The sequence below is a fragment of the Borostomias antarcticus genome, assembly GCF_949987555.1.
Source record: "Borostomias antarcticus genome assembly, chromosome: 9".
Taxonomy (NCBI): Eukaryota; Metazoa; Chordata; class Actinopteri; order Stomiiformes; family Stomiidae; genus Borostomias; species Borostomias antarcticus.
This window is the reverse complement of record NC_140242.1, coordinates 12,168,703-12,186,510: the sequence shown is the minus strand read 5'-3', so window position 1 is coordinate 12,186,510 and position 17,808 is coordinate 12,168,703. Positions and strand designations below refer to the sequence as shown.

General features: G+C 44.3%; 1 protein-coding gene across 6 annotated transcripts in view; it reads right to left on the bottom strand.

Annotated features, from left to right (window-relative positions):
* Positions 1 to 457: 457 nt before the first annotated feature.
* rnpc3 (RNA-binding region (RNP1, RRM) containing 3) overlaps positions 458 to 17,808 on the bottom strand; it is a 17,478-nt gene continuing 127 nt past the window's right edge. Inside the window, exons 2-17 of one of the 6 annotated variants that reach the window (XM_084443273.1) lie at positions 16,337 to 16,496; positions 9,098 to 9,145; positions 8,861 to 8,970; positions 8,624 to 8,713; positions 6,521 to 6,632; positions 5,690 to 5,758; positions 5,407 to 5,546; positions 4,280 to 4,405; positions 3,744 to 3,892; positions 2,376 to 2,552; positions 1,779 to 1,873; positions 1,608 to 1,666; positions 1,305 to 1,437; positions 970 to 1,068; positions 871 to 884; positions 458 to 522 (exon numbers count right to left, since the gene is read on the bottom strand). In XM_084443273.1, the coding sequence (XP_084299399.1) occupies positions 1,000 to 1,068; positions 1,305 to 1,437; positions 1,608 to 1,666; positions 1,779 to 1,873; positions 2,376 to 2,552; positions 3,744 to 3,892; positions 4,280 to 4,405; positions 5,407 to 5,546; positions 5,690 to 5,758; positions 6,521 to 6,632; positions 8,624 to 8,713; positions 8,861 to 8,970; positions 9,098 to 9,145; positions 16,337 to 16,495 (1,536 nt within the window). In that variant the 5' untranslated portion in view covers position 16,496 and the 3' untranslated portion in view covers positions 458 to 522; positions 871 to 884; positions 970 to 999. Of the gene's footprint in view, positions 885 to 969; positions 1,069 to 1,304; positions 1,438 to 1,607; positions 1,667 to 1,778; positions 1,874 to 2,375; positions 2,553 to 3,743; positions 3,893 to 4,279; positions 4,406 to 5,406; positions 5,547 to 5,689; positions 5,759 to 6,520; positions 6,633 to 8,623; positions 8,714 to 8,860; positions 8,971 to 9,097; positions 9,146 to 16,336; positions 16,497 to 17,732 lie in introns of all 6 variants that reach the window. The other 5 variants (XM_084443272.1, XM_084443270.1, XM_084443271.1 and 2 more) reach the window with 5 other exon arrangements.

Here is a 17,808-nt window from a genome sequence, read left to right as displayed (position 1 = left end):
CATAAAACAAGACTGCTATTATTAACTGCATTTGGAAAGCAATAACATAATTTGTTACCCCAAACTTTAAAGCAGACCACTCAAAACTCCAATAACCATGTAGCCCTGAGTTTCAGCTAAGCTCAGCCCCAGTATTGCTGACAGCCGTGTCATGTATGGATGTTGTTTGCTTCTCGTCTGCCGTTCCACCGTGTTGACAGCACCATCTGTTGCCGTGCAGCAGAAAACCAATATAGCCTACTCCTCAAACTGCTTTCTCTCTCCATGTTTACTTTATCTTATTCACTTTCTTTAGTTAAGGATTCACCATCCTACATGGGCTTTAACTCAAGTACCAGGTGTTGTCGTCATATTCAACATGACACATAGTGTGCTAAAAATACAAATATGAATGGCACTACTTTACTAACTACTGACAAAAAGAAGACAAACATCTTGAACTGAATTATTCAAGTTTATTTGAAAAAAGAAAAGCACAAAAAATACTCCATATGGTCCTTGGCTTTGTTTGGGATTCACCACCTGCAGTGAATCAAACAAAAACAATGTAGGGCAATGTTTCACAGGTTAAAACATACCCTGTCTCATGCCAACAGGGGGGAGACACTAAATACAATTGTAGTATGTGTAAAGTATGCAGCAATCTGAGTGCAGACATACTTGAGTGACAGTCTGATCATTAACACAGAAATGAATATCAACAGTACACATCTTCTTGTGTTGCTGAGCAATTTGACCACTTCCTTAGTGGAGACTCAGTCCAACGTTTCAGGACGTGGATGAGTCAGTGGAAAATAAAACAGTTCTTTCAAAGGATATGCCAGAATAAGGATACAAACGGTTCTGCTGGGCCACACTATCAGGACATACCTCGACGTCAATATCTTAAACAAATAACATAGGTGTTTCAGATATAGAGCCCACATTCTTTTAGGAGTTTGCGAAAGCGGTACGTTGAATGTCAGTTACCGGTTTCTCTGTGTTTCCCACCTGTTGTGTTCAGCGTCGTTTCTGTCCTTTCTTGGGGTCTGGGGCGTCCGGTTTTGGCCTGGCAGACCTGGCGAATTGCTGAGCATTCAGAGTCAAGGTCGGGAGAAGGTCATGCATGGATATATACACACCTAGGAGTTTCATAAACATAGGCATAGCCCTTGAATAGGAATGCAGATCTCAGATAATCTTTCTTCTTTAGAAGACCAACCACCCGCCCGTATAAACTGAGAACAAATGCTGAAAACAGAACCCTTGTCATTTTTAAAGTGTATTCTATAATAAAAGGCTTTTTGTGGGGGATTAAAGGATACCACCACCAGGGGTTTGTCGTAGAGAACATATCCGTTGGTGTCCCTCAGGGCTCTCTCTGCACTCCGCTCACTGGGGAGCCCGATGAAGGCTTGTCCTTTCATTCTCCCATCCTTCATTAGCACAATGTCAAACCTGGGCCGGACGGCAGAGAGGACCAGACATGATTATCACCGCTGGCCGGGTGCCGGCCTCCCCACCCGGGGCGCCACACAGCTGGACACATTTCCACGCAATACCATGTATTAGTTAACTGGATTTCTCTCTGTTAGATTAAAACATGTGTGGCAGGGGGGCTAACATACATGTTCCTTTCTGCTTCTGATGAGAGGTCGATGTATCTCCCGTAGATGTACTTCAGGTCCTGAAATACGTTAAACACCAAAGTCAATGTATCATTCTTAATTGAAATCCAACTTAAACCAGATGCTGAGCCTGGTAATCAGTTTTTTTTCAAACTACCCGACAGAACTTACTTTCTCCTCGACCTGTTTTCCGATGTTCTTCACATAAAGTCTGCATGTTGGCTCTCCAGGTTCATAATTTTTGAATACAGACATCCTTTTTATCTCTGTTTAATAAAAAGAGGGGACAAAAAAAAAAACATCACACACACGCCCAAACATTCACTTAAAATAACTTGTAGAAAGGATCACAGGGGTGTTGCCACCATGACTGCACTTCTGCCCCTCCTACTATCACACGGCAATTCAACAGAATGTCAACTCCTGAGTCACTCTCAAAAAAGTCTGAATTAATGGTTCCAGGGCTGATGCAATACCACAAAGGACTGATAAAATGTTTGATCTCAATGCGTTAAATATTTCCTTTGATCTCTACCTTCAACCAATACTCTGGGGACCGATTACGTCTCAACTGGTACACTTCACATCAACCCTCAAATCAATGTTTTTATTAACTAAAAACTCCAAATCTAAATCGAGGTAAGAGGAAAAACTTACACAGAAGTGTTGGGGGGGGGAAAACAAAAATGTACGTTTCTCGACCGCACTTTCTGCTCGGACACCAGAACACGGTAACGTCCTCCTGAGTGAATCTAAGGCGGTAGTTACCGTCTCTGGACAGGCGTCCCTTCTCCAGCTCCTTCCGGGAGATGATGTCGGAGGGGAGGTCCTCGTCCTCCTCGCTGTCCTCCTCCTGGTGCTGAAAGGCCTGGGCGGCGGGGTAGATCTTCCCGAAGCCCTCCCCCCCCAGTTCCTCGCCTGGGGCTTCTCTCTCCTCAGCCTCTGCTGGGACACAAGTCGGAGCGTTAGAAAACAACCACACACCCACACCCACACACCCCCACACACCCCCACACACACACACACACACACACACACACACACACACACACACACACACACACACACACAGATTGCAGTAGCTACACTGATGAAGTCAATATTTAGAAGTGCACAGTTACTACCCCATATCTAGAGCTGAATTTATTTTACTATGACTCCATGTCTTCAACTCTCACTGAGAAAAATATCTCGTCTTCCATGGCGCACGACATGCAGATGTCACGTAGTATTTATGTACAAACTGTGTGAAGGAAGTAGCAGAGCTGCACTGACAACACCCGTTCAGAATTTCCACTCAAGGCTGAGATAAAACGCGGTCAGGAACGAAATCATAGATGTTCCCTCACACGCTCACACGCACGCTAACACACACCACGCACAAACCTGTGAGTGGAATTACAAGGCGCAGCCAGCCCATACACACATCCTGAGGAAAACGTGTCAGATGCATCTGGCATACGAGTGTGTGTGTGTGTATGTGTGTGCTGGAGCAGAAAAGCCAAACTGAGTTCTGATAAACTATCAGCAGGGAACTAGATCCCCTCCTTTCAAATCATCTTTCTACTAACCGCTCCACTGCCTCGCTGGTTCATTTAAATGCCTTGTTTATCAGTTCCCTTAAAAAAAAAAAAAAAGACGAGTAATCCCCAACTACTGCACCAGTTCATATCGTTGCGCTTTAGGAAATCTGCTGTTTGACTTTGAGATCTGTTTTACTTCTCCGGGGGTTGATACAGGGGAGAACTCATGGAAAGCCGAGGCTGGAGGAGAGGAAGATAAGGTGAGGCTGGATAGACGACAGGTGATGTCACAGGTGACATTTCTCTAACAGATAAAGCTAGAGCACCTTCATGCTTTAATAATCCTTTTTTAAAATATGATTTCTATAACAGAGGATCGAATTTTCTGCAGAAGAACATTCTTCCATGACAGCACTAGCGCACTAGCCAAGTGTTGTGTATCCATGGAATCATCAGTGACTCAAACAAATGGTCACTTATATGTTAATGATGAACCCCCTTTGATTGGAGAGTTCGTACAGTTGGTGCAGGTGCTCTTCTCACTCCCCAGCTGTGTCTGCCCTCTAAGGTTCAAACAATGACATCATATCCTGAACACAAAATCAAGGCCTACCTTCAGCCTCCTCTGCGGATTCGGGCTCTTGGGCAGCTCCGTCCAGTATGGTGGCCATGCCAGTAGATATGTGGAACTCGATCTTCTTGGGGCCGCAGGGTTGGGGCTGCTCAAACACATCAGAGGGCTGTAGGGCCGGACCTGGAGCGCTGGGAGACCAAACAACACAAGCCACCTTCAAACGGGGCCCGACGCATCACTCTAAACCGGGGCTCTGGGTGAATTAAAAGATGGGGGGGGGGGGTTCTGGTGATCTTGATATTTCACAGTCCGCTAGATAGTCATATAACACTGGGGTGTGTGCAGTATTTATAGTTCAGAGTCCGGTTTTAAGGCCTGCTATGTTTTGGTGTTATCTAGGCTGCACAGCTTGTGGTCCCAAACACCACAGTAAAGTTATTTTTAAGAATAACAGATATTGTCTTGGGTTGTTTTGTTTTCTTTATCCTTGGCCTAACCCCCCCCCCCCCCTCCCACCCCCCATCTTCAGAAAATAACATTTTTGAGAGCAGAGATGTGCATGAATGACTATGTACCTCTGGGATTCGGGTTTGGGGACGAAGAGGAGGTCTTTCAGCCTGGGCTTCTTTCTCTTGGAAGACACTTTGGTTCTCAGGGGTCTCTTGCACGCTTGGTTGACCAGCCCCATCAGACGGATGATTCTGGAAATGAAATCGAGAGACGAAGCAAAATTTGCCTCAGAAATTCAAACACGAGACAAAAGGAACTGATGGCGCACTGACTCGAGCACAGGGCTAAACTCTTATGAGGCAGAGGTCTTATCAGGCGACCCCTGATTGCACGTGTGTGTGTGTGTGCTGTGTGACGTGTCGCCGCTCAAGTGTGTAATTGTGTGTCACTTGCCGTGTGGTGAATTAAAGACACCTCAGGGTCCTGTAATAATTATATTCTAGTTCAGAACCACGAGATACACTATCATGGAGATATAATGGACATATACACGGACACTATCATGGAGATATAATGGACATATACACGGACACTATCAGTTATAGTGCACTGTACTTTAGATTGGTATTCTTGCACTTTGCCTTCAGCACTAGATTATGCTCTTAGTCACTTGTTTTAGAAAGAAGATGCACTTGAGTTCTGGCAAGTAGTAGTACATTGGCTTTTCCCACGTTAAGTGCAATTATTGTTAGTCGCTTTGGATAAAAGCGTCTGCTAAATGACTGTAATGTAATGTAATGTAATATCAAGAGCAGACAACACATTGGAATGACGACTTCTTCTTAAAGGTGATGTAGATAACATTGTTGTGTGTAGACGAATCATAAAAAATAAAATACAAACTCTAACAAGGCTCTTACGCCAATAGTATTACAGCTCCTGATCGCTCCAGACAGATACACCGCATGGTACCAACATCATAATACTATTTACATTCTACTCGTTAGAGCAGGGAACCAAACCTCATACATCGCAGACAGATAAACAAAACATTCATTTTGGACCTGTCAAAACATTTTTAAAAGATAAATTCACAATCAATATTATTGTTGGGGGGGGGAACCGCAATGCTTTTATTCCGCACCTTTCTTAAAGTTCTGTGGGTGTTTTTGTTGTTGTTGTTGTGATTCATTGACATAAAAATGTGATCTATGTCACCTTTAAATAACGGCAGTTGGTTGTGACCCCTCACCTCTCTTTGTCCTCATCCTCTCCGCTCTCGTACTCAGACTCCTCTCCGCTGGACACGTCCATCTCCTCCTCCGGTAACGGGGGGTAGTCCGGGGGGAAGGGGGGCGGCATGGGGATCGGGGGCGCCTGAGGAAGCTCAAACTGGAGGAGGAGGAGGAGGAGGTGAACTCACAAAGAAACGGCACGATTCTGGGTTCAAATCTGGCAAATCTAGAGAGGCCGGACCCAGCGTGTGAAGTCGGATGGCATGTGTGTCTTGAGAGCGAGATCGTATGAAGTCATACCATAGGGGGTCTAGGCGTGACCGGACCGAAGGGACACGGCAGGTTCATCTTATTCATCAGGTGAAGAACCTGCATGAAAGAAATACAACAAACACCTACGGTACATCTTCTCACTTAAGGAATGTGAGTAGTGTTGACACAACCCTGATGAACCTGACACTCTGACCTGACCTGTACCTATACACGCACGCACGGCACACACGCACGGCACGCACATGAGACTGTGTCTGCTTGTTCACACCAGAATGCAAGGTGAGTCATATCAGTGTCTTCATGGTGGGATTACTACAGCAGTGAAGTAAGGGAAGAGAGAAAAGGTGTTTGTGTGTGGATTAGGCTGTCACAAGCTCAACAGCACACTAGCGCCACCAAATGGCCAGTGTTGGACATTGCACACGCTGGCAGGCAGCACAGGCAGTCAAGCTCCTAGGGAAATGTTAAGCCCATAACTCATTCCTCCCTCCCACTTACGGTTTATTATTAATACTTGCTCCGCAAATTGAAATTTACAAGGTAAATGTTTGCCATTATGATCTTCGAGGACTTGGACATGGTTCAAAAACCACACTGGCATTTTCAATTTTCGATCTCGCAAGCAAAATTTGAGGTATATGCTTAATAGGATATATGTGCACACTTTGTGCACAGCATAATTTTTCTGCTCTGGTTAAGATATAAATCTGACTGAAAGAAGGGGGGAAAAAAACACTGAGGACATAAATATATTGATTGGGGACGTACATACATATACTGCATAAATGCATCCCCAGTCATTAATTAATAAATATAAAACAATATTGTAGGAAATATCACTTTGCAGAAGGTACTCACTTGAATGTAAAATTTAGGCACACTCAGAAGGGCGTGTGTTATGTTTGCAAGAGTTCCATTTGAAGGAGGGGGATATAAATATTTCAGACGGGGATTTGCTTGAAATTTCAACCTGTGGTGGAGAAAAAGAGGGGGGGGAAGTATGAAGTACATTGGTAGGCACTACTTACAAACATTCACCAGCAAAAATAATTAAAATACTGGTAACACAAACATTCACCAGCAAAAATAAATAAAATACTGGTAACAGAAAATGTATAAATAACGGCAACATTTAATTATGAGCAGGCCAGTGAGATGTAGTGGGTTGCTTGCCATTGGTCATTCTCTTAACCAAAATACCGAAGTACGGTTTCTGCCCCTGAAATGCAGCGGCACGTCTCTAAGCATTTACTCAATAGTCTATTCTCATGCGATGCTTGGGCCGATGCTGGGCAAACGCATGAGCCACATCTAATTTAACTGCAGTCTATTCACAACCAGAGTATGGGCGGGGGGGGGGCGGTGTGGCTGGCCTGCTAAGTTTGATGAACATTAAACAATGATTTATTAAAAGCACAGTGATTTACTGAATGTAGAAAGAATACAACCATGTATCACAGACCTCCATCAACCTGCTCAGCTGTGCTTTACTGCAGTTAACCGGCGTAGTTTAAACTACGTCAGAGCACATGGGTTCAAGTACGCGTATGCGACAGTGTCTCATTATGGATTTTACATATTGTAATTTCAAGACAATTAATAACACACCACCTCCCATTCAAACATTCCCTCCCGTACAAAACGTAACGGATGGTATTCAAATTCAAACCCCAACGTTGTCGACAGTTACAGGGAGGCTACTCCTACCAGAGAGCTATGGTATCCTAGCCTGCGGCGTGTCCATCAAAGGCCACCTGGTGCCACCAACTGGCCGAGGCCAGACGGCCTGTCAGGGCAGAGCAGACACTCCGGGCCTTTGGCCTTCTAATTGGACAGGAGCCTGCTGCTGACAGCTTCTTATTGGAGCTCAGACTACTGGCCAGGCTTTGTCACCCTCTAGGCAACACGTGTACATAAGCGTGCACGCACGCACGCACGCACGCACGCACGCACGCACGCACGCACGCACGACGCACGCACGCACGCACGCACGCACGCACGCACGCACGCACGCACGCACGCACGCACACACACACACACACACACACACACACACACAGAGGCTGGAGGCCAGCACCAAACATGGACCCTCACTGATAAGACCCCTAAGGTATATACTCATCAGCAGGTGTGTCTGTGTGCATGTGTGTGTGAGTCAAGGGAGAGAGAGAGATAGGAGGAGGAGGGAGAGAGAGAGGAGATGGGGGGGAGGGAGGGAGGAGAGAGGGGGAGGGAGAGAGGAGAGATGGGGAGGGAGAGAGAGAGGGAGGAGAGAGGGGGGAGGGAGAGAGAGAGAGGGAGGAGAGAGGGGGGGGAGAGAGAGGGAGGAGAGAGAAGGGAGAGAGGAGAGAGAAGGGAGAGAGAGAGAGTGAGGGGAGGGAGAGAGAAGGGAGAGAGAGAGTGAGGGGAGGGAGAGAGGGAGGAGGGAGAGAGAGAGGGGGAGGAGAGAGGGTAGAGGGAGAGAGAGGGGGGGGAGAGAGAGAGAGGGGAGGGAGAGAGAGCGAGGAGAGAGGGGGAGGGAGAGAGAGAGGGAGAAGAGAGAGGGGAGGGAGAGAGAGAGGGAAGAGAGGGGGGGAGAGAGAGAAGGAGGAGAGAGGGGGAGGGAGAGAGAGAGAGGGAGGAGAGAGGGAGAGAGAGGGAGTAGAAAGGGGGAGGGAGAGAGAGAGAGAGGGAGGAGAGAGGGGGGAGGGAGAGAGGGAGGAGAGAGGGGGAGGGAGAGAGAGAGGGAGGAGAGAGAAGGGAGAGAGAGAGTGAGGAGAGGGGGGGGGGAGGGAGGAGGGAGGAGGGAGAGAGAGAGAGGGGAGAGAGAGAGAGGGGAGGGAGAGAGAGGGAGGAGAGAGGGGGAGGGAGAGAGAGAGGGAGTAGAGAGGGGGAGGGAGAGAGAGAGAGGGAGGAGAGAGGGGGGAGGGAGAGAGAGAGAGGGAGGAGAGAGGGGGGAGGGAGAGAGCACACAGTGCTTACCCGAGGTGAGGTGAAACGCCCGTCTCTATTACAGGCACGCTTGGTTGTGTTAGCTGCTGCTGCTTCTTGTCATCGTTGCCATCATTCACACTGAGGAAAATAGCGCCATTAGAACAAGAACTATTTATAAATGGCAAGTTCTCATTGCATTTGTCTCGAATGTATCTGTATGTTCTGTTTACTTTCCATCGTATATTACTTTGTTTCATGTCGATGGTTGTCGTCTTTCTCACTCACCTGTCAGGAAGAGGTGGGTCTTTAAGCACTGTCACGTGATCCTGGTCTTTGGCAAACTCTGCCACCAGAGAATGGTTGAGAATCTGTAACTGGTGAAGTCTACCAAGTGCCTGCAGGGGTGAAAGAAACAAACGTTAATCACAGTGGTGAACAACAAGGCCTCACGAGTCATTATGGGATAGGCCAATGGTTGAGTGTGCAACAGGATTCCACCTGAGGCGGAAGATGCAGCGTTACCTTCGCTGCTGTTCTCTCGCTGCTGAACGTTGCAAACGCTGTGTGTTTCTGAGGTGGGAAAAAAAAAGAAACAAGATTGCCATCAGGTGAATTATCAGACTACGTTACACTGACATCATGCAGGTTCTGCAACCAGGATGCTCCCACATCCCCGACACATATGGCTCACGACAGAGGGGCGGGGCGTGGGGGTCTGCTGGACGTGCCCCGTCCACCAAGGCTCATTTAGCTGCATAACAGGGCCTGTCACTGGGTGACAAGCTGCTGTAGTAAGCAGAGGACATTTTAAAACTATAATCGGTTTAGTTCGATAGCCGTCTTCCTGGTTTCGTATTGAGCGTATAGCCGTATTGAGGGCGCATCATCACAACAAACAGCATTTAATTGGTCTATATGGCTAATTGACACCACTCAGGAATACAATACATCGTTCCCTTCCGATATATAGACGTAGTATGTATGTATATAACTAGACATATCTATAGAGCTTGGATGTATGTATGTATACATGTATATTCCTAGACATATCTATTTATACAGACTGGATGTATCTATGTACATATTTTTATTTTATTATATTCTATACTGTACACATGCTGTGCATATGGATGTAGATAGTCCCTGTTGTTCTATCTCTTTGTTATGTTTATTGCTACTAGGCATACTCAGTATCGGCATTTCCAACCTTTGCTGTCATTTTTCCACAGCTGAAATGCAAAATTTCCCCTTAGGGGGATCAAAGGGTTTTCCTGGCTCATAATGGGTCTTTGGGGGGTGATGCGCACACAATTTTTTGGGGGGAAACCTCTGTTTTATGCCGAGTAGCCCACCAGCATATAAAGGCCTATATTCTTTGCTGTCGTTCTGATTGAGCTCACAAGTATACAGTATACCCAAAACGATATGGATGAATTGAATTCAGCTTCTGCAAAACAGCTGGCCACCTGCAGCAGCAGGTCATTCACACTATGAGTGACAACATCCAGGCCATCATCAAGAGAACAGACATTCTAGATGGACATTCCACAAGGAATAACCTGGTGATTGATAGGATGGTGGAAACTGAAAACGTAGGATGGGCAGAGACAGAGGAGAAGGTCAGACGATTGCCGTCAGATGAACTACGGATTGGAAGAGGCCGTGAGCTGGAACTGGAATGCACCCACAGAACAGGAAGATCTGGAGCAGACAGCAACAGACCAAGGCCCATATTTGTAAAACTCCCAACGGTACAAGGACAAAGTAGCAGCTCTCCAGAATGCGAGATAGTTGAAAGGGACCAAAATTTTCATCAACGAGGACTTTACTGAGTCAGTCCGTCAAAATTGCAGGGAGCTCATGCCAGCCATGAAAGCAGCGCGTGAGAGAGGGGAGATCGCCTAGCCTACTGAATGACTTGGTAGTGAACTATTCAGTGTCATTTTAATATGGACTCTTAAGAATTAACATCCCAGGTAAAGGTCTGTTGACAGCTCACTTAAACATCTGTAGCTTAAGATATAAGATCCATGAATTAAGTATTGTGATGCAGTCAAGTAACGTTCATATAATGGCAATATCTGAAACACACCTGGACCCGTCATTTGAGAATACAGAACTAGAGGTTGATAGATATACCCTGTTTAGGAAAGATATAAATACATTTGGAGGATCACATTCCAGTACAAATTTGAAGGGATTTAATGTTGTGTGATGTAGAGGCGCTGTGGGTACAAGTTCACCTACAGTACCACATGCTAAACCAATACTTTTAAGTTGTTGCTACAGACCGCCCAGTGCAGATATGAGAAACTTAAATTTGATTTGTGAAATGCTGGATAAAGCTAGTGATGAATTATATTTTGCGGGTGATTTAAACATTGATTAGCTGTGTGTCCTCTAAAGAAAAAGCTTCTAGCAGTTGCAAGTGCTTGTAACCTAACACAAAAAATGATACTACCTACAAGAATCAGTACAAAAATGGACTATCATCATCTAAATGTATTGATCACTTTTTCTTTCACAAACATCCCTGAACAGCGTTCTAAGGAAGTGTCTATAGTTGTGGGGTTCAGTGATCATAACCCAATAGCACTTAAAAGGAAAATGAAGGTCCCTAAAGCAGCTGGTAGAACTATACACAAAAGGTCCTATAAGCTCTTCAACCAGGAACGTTCTATGGAAGATGTTAGAAACAGTAACTGGTCAATAGTGTGTAAGGAGGAGGATCTGGATCTGTTACTGAGTATATTCATGAGATTATTCATGCAAACTGCTGACAAACATGCACCTATCTATCTAGTAGAGTAGCGGTGAAAGCATAGGACTCCCACCCGGGAGACGGGGGTTCAAGGCCCTGGTGGGGATGACTTTATGGGACTATACCCCAAACCTCCACACGTTCATCTTTTCACTCCAATCTTTTTATCTCTTACCTTTGTCCAGAAACATAAGTTCAACCAATTGCAGCAAAATAGCTAACGTTACAGGAATCATCAGTGTAACTGCTTTAGGCACTGGCCGCTAGGGCTGTCGCGGTTACCACAATATTGCACGACCACGGTACTGTGAAACAAAACGCGCTACTCCTCAGACGACTGCATCACCGCGGTAACTAACGTTTTTTCATTTTGTTCTTATGTTTCATGAGGCTTTTCCCATTAGAGCTGTCAAATAAATATCAGGTATGGACTTACTTTTTTCTCACTTAGCCTACCCTAAACAAACACACCATTCCGATAGGCCGTGTCTTCAGCATTACACGGAGTTGAGACAGATATTCGAAATTTGTTAATCAATTTCCAAAGCATTTATTTCCATTTGTAAATCAATTTCCGAAGCATGTATTTACAATCAGGCCTAACACTTGTCAGTAGGCTGTGTAGATAAGTGACAAAATAAATGGGACACACATATTGTTTTTTTGCCCAATAGACGCAATTTCGCTTCCAATCCATGTTGAGGTATTTATGATTCCGTGCGTAATAATTCTGAACAGATTTAGGTTCATAACGTATTTCAGAAGTCTGATTGTTAATTCCTTTTGTCAATTATGATTTTTATCACCAGTGAATCAAAGGTTAGCCTACCATTTGAAATGTAAGGGTTTTCGCATGCCTTCTATGGCACCTGCAGGTAGGCCTACTACACTTTGCGAGTCCATTGCGAGAGGAAGGCTATATGGAAGAAGATCTAGCACGTAGCATAGTTCTGTCATCCAAACAACTCGGAATGAATGAGTTACTTATAAACAGCCAATTTAGAAAGAAAATGTCGGGTTTTAATTGGGCTCAGGCCCATAAATGTAAATAATAGTAATAAAAGCGCTTGGAGAGGAAGAGGCGCAAGAGGAGCCACCTGCAGCAAAGAAGAGGAGGACACTTGGAGACATGCTGAAGTCACGCGCAACCACCCCCGTGCGCATTCCCAAGAGAGCTTGAGCAGACACAGAACTCACACCTGCAGGAGGAGCCCATCAACCCCAACGGGGATCCCCCTCGCCTGGTGGCACAAAAACAAAGCTAGATTTCCCCTGCTCTCTAAAGTCGCACGCAAGTATATGTGCATTTGTGCAACGAGCACATCTTCAGAGAGAGTTTTTAGTGCTGCCGGTAACATTGTTACCCCACTCCGATCGTCGCTGAAACCACACAAAGTAAATATGTTGGTGTTCCTTCAGTGTAACAAGGACATGAAAACCCCCGTCAGTATAGCCAGTGCCTTCTCATGTAGGCCTACACTCTACCATACAAGTTAAGTTGTGCTTTAGAGAAGTCTTTCATTGTATTATTGTTAGGCTATTGTTTAATTATAGGCTAAATGGTTCGGATTTTCCTATTTTTTAGAGCCTACTTTAATTTACAGTTTATCTTGTCTTTCTTTGGTAACCATTTCATAAAAGAAGCATATTTGTTTTATAGCCTATTTATTTTGCTTTATTATTAAATTTGTATTCTGTGTATTGCCTGTTTGTGTTATAGGGCACCATTGCATTCCTGTAATGAAATTCCGATTGACTGCTACAGTATTTATTTAATGTAGCCGATGTTTTCGTTTGATAAAAATGTATTGAAACAAATAAGAGGTAGGCTACAGTACACACACTATAAAAATCTCATTTATAAAGCACAGGGGGGAAGAAAAAAAAATAGTGCAATAATACCGCATAAAAAGCCACCCTTTGAAAGCCACCCTTTTGTATCGCTGGGGAAATGTATTCACCGCGACAGCCCTACTGAACGCTACCATTAATGTTATGGAAGCTGCTGCTAGTTGTTGCGATTTCATGAGCTAATTGGCTATCCTGCTCTTATTGTGCTGGATTAGCATTGGAAGCATTGGAACTGATGTGTCCAGGCGACAAGACCTTAGATCTTAATTTATCAGACATTATTTCATGTCATTTCAATTCACAGCTATTTCAGTGGCATGACTAGCTTCCGTTCCGTTCGACCAGTCCTGAACAGAAACAAGCCACGCACATAAGCCAGGCTGGACCTGGCCTGGTTTTAACAATGCAATGGACCTTATAATCGTAGCCATTAATCGTAGCCTACATTTTGGTAAACGGGAGCTTCTCTAAATGCTTCATGGACATCGCGGTGGGAATTCTTAAATGTAACATTTCTTCTAACAAATGCTTCATGATAGACAATGATCTCAAATTTGACATTCACTTGAAATAAATCATAATAATTTACCTAACTGATGTCGAGACTGCATGCCAGCCAGAATGTGTAATAAGCTATAACAGGACTGGCAATTTGGTTATTTGCGATTCTAACGGGAAAGCTGCGCTCAGCAATGTTGGGGTTTATGTCACGTCCATAACGGTCACATCTGTAACGCGGAAAATACACATTTAGAAAGAGATTCGAACAACTATATGATGCATATATGACATCAGTGAAAGTTAGCTTTGCACAGAAGGTTTGGGCAATATTGCATGTAAAATGTATTTTTTATAACGACTTTTGCTGAAAAACGTTACGGACGTGACATTGGCTGTCCTGTAAAAGCGCGTCATCTTGACATGGCTCAACCGTTAAAGGGATGAACTCAAATGACCCAATATTATACATATTGCATTACAAGCCCCTTATCTCCACATGAGAGGCTGTGGAACCCGTGTGAGTGGAAAAAATAGGCCCTTATGCCCTTTCAACAACTCATACAATTAGGTTAACTGAAAATGTTATTTTTTAATTACTCTGATACCTGTTGTAATGGGTGGAAATATGCAATTTCTTAAATGATCTGATCAGATGAATTCAGTACACCAAAATATAGACCTTGATGATATATTTTAAAGTGATTTTGTTATGTATAGTATAACTTTATTTTTTCATGATGAGGTTGACATTTACATGGAATTGCCCTACTGCGGAACATCATTAGCACCAATAACCCATCTAGCTTAGCTAACCAATTGCATAGGACTTCCGAACATGGTACCAGCACTAGGGGAGCAGCTTCCGGTAACATAGCACTCGTATTGCCAAGAACAGGTTTTCTCAAAAGTACCGTTGTATATAGGTCAGTAGAACTTTGGAATCATTTACCCAGAAATATCTTATCTACAGTTCATATCAAATCTACTTTCAAAAGGTTAATCAAGAGACATCTTGTTAGTTGTGCATCTGTCTAGCTTGCATGTACCCCTAATCTGATTTCAATGTTAATTTTTAATCTATTAGTCTATTTTGTCTTTTTTTTCTTAATGATTATATTGTACTTTAATGTGTCTTTTAATTGTATGTTTGTATTGTATTGTATTAACTTTGTGGGACCCCAGGAAGACTAGAGGCTAATTCATGTCTCTCTAATGGGGATCCTAATGGGGATCCTTTAATAATAAATTAAACATAAAACTTTTCACAATCGCGGGAAATCTCCCGACATGACACAAAATGGATATGAAGACAAAATGTTACTACTACATTACATTACAGTCATTTACCAGACATGTTTTTATCCAAAGCGACTAACAATAATTGCATTTAACGTAAGAGCCAATGTACTACTACTTGCCAGAACTCACAAGTGCATCTTCTTTCTAAAACAAGTGACTAAGAGCATAATCTAGTGCTGAAGGCAAAGTGCAAGAATCGCAATCTAAAGTACAGTGCAATATAATATAATACAATAAGTGCTTAGGCGGGAGGATTGTCGTAGTACTTCTTGAAGAGATGAGTTTTGAGCCTGCGACGAAAGATGGGCAGCGACTCTGCTGTCCTGACATCAGTGGGCAGTTCATTCCACCACTGCGGGGCCAGGACAGAGAAGAGCTGTGACCGTGTCGATCGACCGCAGGAGCCTCGTGATACTGATAACCTGTCTATTTATTATCTTGATTACTAGTGGTCCAAACCATGGACAATGCAAGAAAGAGGGATGGGCTGCACTTGAAACAAGCTATCAAACACATTTGGAGAGGATCTGAATTGCTATTTTTATTCTCAATTTTTAGCATTTTGGCACTGGTGATTTTCCTTTGGCTCTGGCTAAAATCTCTTTGGGGAGCGCCCAAAAATCCTTTATGCAGGAAAAACCCTGGATCATTAAAGTATCTATTTGTCTATCTATCTAGACCAGAGCAATGATCCGGGAGCTTCCATGCTGTGGGTATGGTTACTGACCCTTTTTTGGGTGAACAACTTTCAATCTGAATAGTGGCAAGTTCAAATGGGCGGCAAGCCCCGCCCAGCTCTCGCCTCGTTTTCACCCCAAAAGGGGCGTGTCCGCATGCGTGTACTTCCTATTTACTACAACTTGATGTCATGGGCTGCGTTTCGAAGTGCATACTTCCATACTATATAGTATGCCAAAAAAGGATGTAGCATGTTCCAATACATAGTATGTCACATGCAGTATGAAATACCAGGATGTCATACTACATCCAGTCATTGAATTTTGCAGTATGCAAGCCAGCAGACATTTCTGGCTATTCTGACCCACACTCCTGTGCGTAGCGGAAATTACATCACATGTGCGAGTTGCGCAAGAGGTGTTTTGATGAATCCCAGCTGTGGACGAATGTCGCTTCATAGACAGCGATGGATGTGGTCAAATTTCAAAGCGCAATGTTATGACAAAGTAGTACAGTATGTCCCAATTGTATGGATACTACGTGCAAAGTACATACTTTCTATAGGCAGCTCTAGTACGTACTGGTAGTAAAAAGTAGAAGTATGCAATTCGGAACGCAGCCTTGGTGCTCTGGTCTATGCATCATGCACACAACCTCCTGGTGGGACCTACCAGTATTCCTTTATCTGAGAAGACCCGGACCGACGTGGCTCCAAAGTACTTCAGGAGATCGACCTTCTCTTCCCTGGTCAGGTCAGCAGGCAAGTGGCGGATTATCAGTGTCCTGCTCTTCCTCATCTGAACCAGCCCTTCCTCATCCCTCTCTGTCATCCTGTTGAGGTAACACGCAACACATTCACAAAAACACAAGTCTTGAATGGTTTTGCAATGGTAAATGGACTGCACCTATATAGCACTTTTATCCAAAGCGCTTTACAATGACCTCTCATTCACCCATTCACACACAAGGACACTTCGACATGTGGACAGAAGGAGCCGAGATTTGAACCGTTGACCCTCCAGTCATTCGACGACCCCCTCTACCTCCTGAGCCGCAGCCGCCCCACGATGTCAGAAGGTGGGAGTATGCGAGCTCTAGAAAGACTGGGGCTAACCACTTTGCATATTACCGGTCTAAAGGCGGGTCTAGGGCAAGTTGAATCCACCGGATAGTAACCTACATGTTGGTGTGAAGGACTTCCACTCTGCGTTGTGTCTTTCTGTGTCACTCGTTCCTTTGACCCATGTTAAGGGAATGCCCAGGGCAGGATGTGAGCCTGTAACCTTGCGCTCACAAGTCGGATGTGCTTACAACTATGCCAAGAGAGATATCGTTATCACATCATTTATACTAGGGGAGTGAGTTTCACTACTCTTCGACTACTCTACTTTAACATCCTTGTTACATTAGATCTCACTCAGGTGGAAACCGATCCCTGTTGGGGACAGAAGCGAGACCAGCAGAGATCTCTTGTCTTGATCTCACTAATGGGATCTTGATCTCACTAAACTAACTATTATTCAAAATGTCAGAATGAGATGTACCCTACATTTTGGACAGGTAGAGGGGGGAGGCCAAACACACATTACACTCTGCATACTCACTGTATATACATTGACTGCACTACTTTTTGTATATAGTTATTTTTCTTATCTTATTTTTTAGACTAACATTTGGTACTCGCTCTTTGCACTGTCCTGTCTCTGCACTGTCCTGTCTCGTCCCTGCACCTTGTCCAATGTCGTCTCCATGTAATGCTCCACGACAAATGCTCCACGAAAGAAAATTCCTAGTACGTCAAAACTGCATGGCATTAAAACTAATTCTCATTCTTCTTCTTATGCTCATTGCTAGGCTACTATGCATATTCTGTATCTGCATTTCCAACCTTTGCTGTAATCTATCCACTGCTGACACGCCAAATTCCCCCTATGTGGATCATTAAAGTATCTCTCTCTCATGTTGGTCAAACAGAAAAAGCATCAACACCAGTAGCTAACGTTAGCGAGTTAGCTTAGCTTGTGAGCTAATATTAGCTAAAGCTAGCTTGCTAACTAGCGTAGCTACCTAGAGCACTTGACTCTGGAACTTGACTGTGCGTGGTTCTCTGTAGCTCACGGACCTTCCCTTCGATCACAAGGTT